Source organism: Temnothorax curvispinosus, unplaced genomic scaffold (genome assembly GCF_003070985.1).
Source record: "Temnothorax curvispinosus isolate PA1 unplaced genomic scaffold, ASM307098v1 QBEX01002090.1, whole genome shotgun sequence".
NCBI lineage: Eukaryota > Metazoa > Arthropoda > Insecta > Hymenoptera > Formicidae > Temnothorax > Temnothorax curvispinosus.
Window position 1 is genome coordinate 1,894 of NW_020211870.1, and position 7,275 is coordinate 9,168.

Below are 7,275 nucleotides of genomic sequence, written 5' to 3' on the forward strand. Positions count from 1 at the left end.
AATTTCTAGATAATACTGCAGAGGATTAAGACAGTCAGGGTTTTAAAAATAAAACACATTCTTGCGCAGGAATAATTTAATAACGACTAACAAATTTTCACTGTTACCTGGTTTCGACTTTTATTCACTTATAAAATTTGTTTTATTTGGCGAGGACTCAACAAATCTTTAAACTCCTTTACAGATGACAATGGATTAGTCACAATAATTGTATCGTTCATGATGGATACTAGGGTAGGATCTAAGTAGGTACAGGTGACCTACGAATAACATAGTTCGATACCTGAATTACACGCGTCTCGAACAACCAAAGTAAAAAATAATTTATTTACACTATCTCTTCAATTAACGTCCTTTTTATAGGACTAAAAATTTGTAATAACGTTAGGCTATTTTTTAAAGTCTCTTTTAAATAATCCCTTAAAACTAAATGCCCAATTTTATATAGATCTGGCGTCTTGAACACTGCACAATTTTCAACAACACGAAACCAATTAATCGTGTTATTTAAGAGTTACCTATATATAATCAAATATCGCTTATGCATTAAAAGTTTCATTATAACGGAGAAGCTGAGAACGATTTAAAGATAGACAACATTTATAATAAAACTGCAATAACTCAATCTTCAAAAATTTGTAATTTCTTTAAGTTCTTAAAACTATTTAGAATTACAGTAAGTTTTCTTTAAAATCAATTTCTTTAAAATATGCTTAACACACTTCATTTATATTGTATAAACAAACATATATCATATAAAATTATTAAAAGAAAAGGCAGATTTTTCTAGAGTATTGAACAATTGAACAATTAAGAGAAAAATTAAACATAAAATATTTTAAGAAAAGCTTTTTTTGAAAATTGTCCACAGGATAGACTCATACTTCTGTACCTATTTCCTATAAACTGTAATTAACAGATTTGAATTATCGTTTAAAGCAAGTTTATTGATAGAAACAAATCGAAGTGGTAAATACTCGTTAACATGCCTCACATCAAATACTTTAAAACGTCCGTTATTATTGATTTCCCAACCACATTGCAGAACCGAATGTGTTACCTGAAACACATTTGATTTTTCTGAAATCTGCTTATCCAATGATTATGCCACATCTCTTTGCACGTCGTCAGTTTGTTCAGGACTAATCTGTCTCTGCAGATGTTGCAGCTCTCTTTCAAATTGTTCTCCAAAGGACATAAGAACTCTTTTCAAGGCATTTATAGCAGAACCCTGCGCAAACAAAAAGCCCCAATAGTTCAATTAAAATATAAAATACACTGTTTATATATTTTTTCAAGTGATTGACGTATACAATTTTGGCATTAAGTTTTGCCAAGCCTCGTGTAGGTTCCTTTGTGCTGCAATAACCAACATCCACGTGAAAATTTTCATTCTTAAACTGGACCTTAACGTAACTGACGCAACCAGCAACGTATTTATTTCGAGCACTTATCTCATCGTGAAATATATCGAAACCTTCATCATTGAAAACTTCATAGTTGAAATCTGTAACAAATTCGCGAGCTTATTTTTACAGATCTGACTATTAACACTCATAAGAATTTATTCAGCTAATCACACAGATATACCTAATGTTTGTTTGACAACAGTATGACGCCAGTTACCCTCACCAAAAACTTTATTGGCCACTGAGATTAAATCAGGAAGTTCCGCTATTAAATCCATCGGTTCTGTGGTAGCAACCGTGTTAACTGAAGTTATTAAAAAATTAACTTTTTAAGAAAATGTAAAAAGTCACCGAGTGCACACGCCAGTATAAAAAACAATTATACATTGAAAAACTGTTGTACAAAATTGTTTTAATACATTCCATCAACATATATAATAATTATGCATTGCAACATAAATGATGTTAATTTCCATAAGAAAAATGTTTACGTAAATAATAAAGGCTGTTCAACATTTCATAATTTTAAAATGTTAAAATCGTTTTTCGCTTTCTCGCATACGTTTTCTCGTTAAGCTCCTTATATAATAAAGCATTCCCATTAGAAAGCTAAAGCCAAGAACGAAGGACAGAAATATGTTATCCGAGATACTTTTTCTACAAAGGGCTATATATGTAGGGAAAACAGAAAAGTGATAGGGAACATAGTGAAGGAAAGAAAGGAATCAGGGGGTCGATCACATAATGTTTCCTCTATGGCTGCCATCAGCCTTTAATATCAGTTAACATATAGAGACGTTGACATAGAGACGCTAAAGTCTCTCAACTCAACTTGCGTATAGATACAAAGTCAGTGTCTCGCTGCGCTTAGATTTGGCACAAGACACTACCGCGTCTCTCAAAATTCGATTTTTCTGAAGTCTACTTACCCAACCACTGTGTCACATCTCTTATAATGTCGCTAACTTGTTTAAGAATAACCTGTCTTTGCAGCTGTTGCAGCTCTATTTCAATTTTTTCTCCAAACGACAGGAGAACTCTTTTTAAGCCATTTACAGCAGAACCCTGCGCAAACAAAAATGTCTTAATCGGTCAGCCATAGTATAAAATGCACTGTTTATTTTTTCTGACGCATACAATTCTGGCACGATGTATCGACAAGCCTCTTATAGCTTCTTCTGCGTTGAAATAACCAACATCCTCGTGAAAGTTTTCATTCTCAAGCTGGACCTTAACAAAACTGACGCAGCCAGTACGATATACATGTGAAGCATTTATAGCACGGCAATTTATCTCTGTATAATCGAACTCTGTAAAAAATTCACGAGCTTATTTTTATAAACCTGACTATTAACACTTATGAGAATTTATTCAGCTAATGACAGATGTACCTAAGGTTTGGCTGACTACAGTATGATTCCATTTGCCCTCTCCAAAAACTTTATTGGCCGCTGAGATTAAATCAGGAAAATTCGTTGCTAAATCCGTCGGTTCTGCGGTACCGAACGTGTTAACTGAAGCATTTAATTTTTCTGAAATCTGCTTACCCAATGACTGCACCACATCTCTTTGTATATAGTTACCTTGTTCAGAACCAATCTGTCTTCGTAGTTTCCGCTCTCTTTCCACTTTGTCTCCAAACGACAGGAGAACTCTTTTTAAGGCGTTTACAGCAGAACCCTACGCAAACAAAAATGCTTAATTGTTCAACCAAAATATAAAACACACTGTTTATTTTTTCCAAGTGACTGACGCATACAATTCTGGCACTATGTATCGACAAGCCTTGTGTAAATTCCTCTGCGTTGTAATAACCAATATCCTCGTGAAAGTTTCCATTCTCAAGCTGGACCTTAACAAAACTGACGCAGCCAGTACGATATACATATGGAGCATTTAAAGTACCGTAATACTTGTCCTTGAAATCTATAAATTTGCAAGCTTATTTTTATAGATCTGACTATTCACACTTATGATAGCTTTATTTAGCTAATGACAGATGTACCTAAGGTTTGGCTGACTACAGTATGATTCCATTTGCCCTCTCCAAAAACTTTATTGACCGCTGAGATTAAATCAGGGAAATTCGTTGCTAAATTCGTCGATTCTGCGGTATCGAACGTGTTCATTGAAACATTTAATTTTTCTGAAATCTGTTTTACCCAATAACTGTACCACATCTTTGTATATAGTTACCTTGTTCAGAACTAATCTGTCTTCGTAGCTGTTGCAGCTCTCTTTCTACTTTGTCTCCAAACGACAGGAGAACTCTTTTTAAGGCATTTACAGCAGAACCCTGCGCAAACAAAAATGCTTAATTATTCAACTCAAATATAAAATACACTTTGCTTATTCTTCTCAAATGAGAGACGCATACAATTCTGGCATTTTGTATTGACAAGCCTTTTGTAAATTCTTCTGCGTTGTAATAACCAACATCCTCGTGAAAGTTTCCGTTCTCAAGCTGGATCTTAACAAAACTGACGCAGCCAGCACGATATACATTTGGAGCACCGATTCTTATGTCAACATCAAAACAAGCATCGAAATCTATAATAAATACGCGAGCTTATTTTTATAGACCTATTAACACTTATGAGAATTTCAGATAATGATAAATTTACTTAGAGTTTGGCTGACCACAGTATGATTCCATTTTCCCTCTCCAAAAACTTTATTGGCCGCTGAGATTAAATCAACAAAATTTGTTGCTAAATCCGTCGATTCTGCGGTATCGAACGTGTTCATTGAAACATTTAATTTTTCTGAAATCTGCTTACCCAATAACTGTACCACATCTTTGTATATAGTTACCTTGTTCAAAACTAATCTGTCTTTGCAGCTGTTCCAGCTCTCTTTCAATTTTGTCTCCAAATGACAAGAGAATTTTTTTTAAGGCATTTTCAACAGAACCCTGCACAAACAAAAAATCCCAATCATTTAACCGAAGTATAAAATACATTGCTTTTTTTCCAAGTGACTGACGCATACAATTCTGACTTTTTGTGTAGACAAGTTTTTTGTAGATTCCTCTGCAATGTAAGAACCATCGTCCTCGTAACAGTCTCCATTCTCAAGCTGGACCTTAACATAACTGACGCAGCGAAAACGGTATTTAGATCGTCTCTCCCCGTCAATTCCAACAGTGGAATGTACATGGTCGAAATCTGCAACAAATTCGCGAGCTTATTTTTATAGGCTTGACTATTCATACTTCTGAGAATTTATTCAACTAATGACAAATATACGTAATGTTTGTTTGACAACAGTATGACTCCATTTTCCCTCTCCAAAAACCTTATTGGCTGCTGAGATTAAATTGCGACGTTCTGCTGACAATGAGATTAAATCACGAGGTTCCAGTGGTTCCACTACTGAACAACAGGGTATTGCCTTCTCAAGCTTGTGCGCATTCTTTGCCATGGCTTGTTTTACAGCGAACTTGTTGTTTATTAGACGTTTATATATCTATTAGATGGGCGAAGACATCCATATCTTTACATTTTATCTTTGCGTGGCCGAAAGATAGATTTTTTTCCATTTGACGCTAAAAAACCACAAAAGCTAAGATCTGTGAGATTACACACGATTTCGATACACGTCAAATATTCATGCCAAAAACGAATCAACCGATCGCGGTTGAAAGATCTCGATAAAGAGAATGCCATCCTGAAACCAGAAGGCTCGAAAGAAATAGTCCTGTAGACAAAAATCGATTACTCTTGCCTTAATACGCTGAACCATGATATAAATATTACAATATGCACAGAACGTGGCTCCATGGCATTCTTTACATGAGAACGTTTGATTGACTAATTCTTTTGTATTCTTTTACGTTAATGTATCTGGATCACGCATTTATTAAATTCAATAGCGTTCAATTGCACCTTCTTTAGATGTTTGTAACAGTTGTAATGTAATGAGGAATATATTTGACGTAATATCGTCGATGCTTTGAATTAGAAATAGATAAAAAGGAAGTTAAACTCAGATTAAAATTCGTCTATATATGCAAAAATGGACTTAAGATACTTATAAGATCGAGCCTATGCTGTAAACGTTAACGATATCGTTACTTGCTTTACGCACCTTTTCTGTGCTTTCTGTATATCTGCGCAAAGCACGTAATGTGATGTTAATGTTTTCAGGAATATGTCCCTTAGTTTTGCCCTACACAAGGCGATTTATAATTTTATTATCTAATCATTCAATATTCCACAAGTTTTCACGAAATGATATATTTCAATATGTTTTAAAACGCGCAAATGAAAAACGAAAAATATATCTAACATCTCATATGTTTAAAATCGCAATAATTTATATTTTGCAACTGAATATATTAACAAATCTACATGTATAAAAAAAGACGTTATCGCAAAGAACTTTCTACGCCTTAGTTTACTTTTCACGTCTGACCAACATTCGAGATTAACTACAATGAGCAGAGGGAGCTTTCCAGCAAGCGACACAAGTCGACACAAACGTCGTTCTATCTTTCTTTTTTGGCAGTGAGCAACAAAGACAAAACGAAACTTGTGTCGACTTGTGTCGCTTACTGCAAAGCCTCCCAAGAATAAAGATTCAGGAAATCGAGCAAGATGTCTTCTTTTTTATTTGCCATGTGCTTATCCATGTAACTTGACATCCATCGTCGCCGGGATCGAACGTAAATATGACGCAGGTGGTCAATCACGTAATTTTTCCTCTATAAGGACGGAAACGTGAGAAGTGTAAAGTTTCATGTAACTACCTCTTTCTATTGGTGTTGAATAGAAAGAGATAGTCACATAAAACTTTTCACTTTTCACGTTTCCACACTAGGGAAAAAGATACATAGGGATCCGCGGTCACGTAACTTTTCCTCTAGAGGCCTATTAGTTTTAGCTGAACTTCTTGCACGGCTCGTCTTTCCTCTCTTTTTTTTCACGTTAGAGAGAAAAAGAGAAAATTTCGAACCGTGCAAGAAGTTCACCTAAAACGAACAGGCCTTAGGACGGAAACGTGAACCTTGAGTTCGACCGAATGTCCACAGAAACAATCTCGAAAGTATAATAACAGTTGACGAAATGCACGTTCCTGCAATAATCACACGTTTTATTTAAATTTCCGTGGCGAATAAAATTTATATCATCATTGTCGATCCTTTTTGCGCAATTTTATTCTATATCAACGTAGATTCCCCATAGTGCTTTATGACGTACTTTTTTTACATAATGTCCCAAAAGTTTGTGGTAATGCGAGTTACAATTAGCAAATTTAGTATATCTATATAACTTTGGTAAAAAGCCTCAAACAATAAAAATTGATCGTTATTCTCGTTAAAAATAATAAACGTTAATCTAAAATAAGGTAATTTGAAATAAGGACGAAACATTCGACATTAATTTGGAAAGGATAAAGGAACCTTGATATTCAGTCCTTTATCCGAAAAGGATAAAGGACTGAATATCAAGGTGATGCGACATTTTACCTGCTTGTCGGTGAAACCTCTCCCCAGGAGGTGCGCATCCAAATGTACCGTCCTTAAATTGCGAACTGCTGTTGCGCCTTAAGTAGTGCAGGAGCAACAACGGATTTTCTATTTTCTTTTTTTTCTTCTTTTTCCTCTCTTATAGACATCTGTTCTTTCCGCGATGCGAAAGGCCTTTTGTCGGCGGCAAGAAAACCCGAGGACAGTAACAGCATGCAGAAAATCGCAGTCACCGTACCGGTGAACAGGATAAACACGAGCCGCGGTAAGTTGCGCATAATGCTCGCCGCCGTTCATTCTATCCTGGAGTGTGCGTTAAGCAACTATATCGAGATAGATTCCATACATAGACAACAGTATGACTCCAATTGCCCTCTCCAAAAACTTTATTGGCCG

The 7,275-nt window shown here is 35.3% G+C and overlaps 1 protein-coding gene across 6 annotated transcripts; it reads right to left on the reverse strand.

The window, feature by feature from the left end:
- Positions 1–717: 717 nt before the first annotated feature.
- Positions 718–6,134, reverse strand: LOC112468813. Of its 6 annotated transcripts, none has more exons than XM_025038167.1 (16): positions 5,966–6,134; positions 4,658–4,956; positions 4,401–4,576; positions 4,224–4,323; positions 4,034–4,135; positions 3,787–3,959; positions 3,606–3,705; positions 3,415–3,516; positions 3,169–3,335; positions 2,993–3,089; positions 2,801–2,923; positions 2,547–2,719; positions 2,339–2,474; positions 1,591–1,713; positions 1,314–1,507; positions 718–1,231 (listed from the first exon to the last, which is right to left on the reverse strand). In XM_025038167.1, exons 2-16 carry the CDS (start codon positions 4,830–4,832, stop codon positions 1,103–1,105), a joined length of 2,070 nt encoding a protein of 689 aa, XP_024893935.1. In that variant the 5' UTR covers positions 4,833–4,956; positions 5,966–6,134; the 3' UTR covers positions 718–1,102. The 6 variants fall into 6 exon arrangements, with proteins under 6 accessions (XP_024893935.1, XP_024893932.1, XP_024893933.1 ...); XM_025038164.1 differs by having other exon boundaries at positions 4,658–5,579; XM_025038165.1 differs by lacking the exon at positions 5,966–6,134 and adding an exon at positions 5,499–5,931.
- Positions 6,135–7,275: the final 1,141 nt, after the last annotated feature.

Coding starts and splice junctions, on each gene's coding strand:
- LOC112468813 (XM_025038167.1), bottom strand. CDS start 4,832: ATGGCAAAGAATGCGCACAAGCTTGAGAAGGCAATACCCTGTTGTTCA. Junction 2,475..2,546: donor CGATACATCGTGCCAGAATT/GTATGCGTCAGA, acceptor TTGTTTGCGCAG/GGTTCTGCTGTAAATGGCTT. Junction 1,232..1,313: donor CAAAACTTAATGCCAAAATT/GTATACGTCAAT, acceptor TTGTTTGCGCAG/GGTTCTGCTATAAATGCCTT.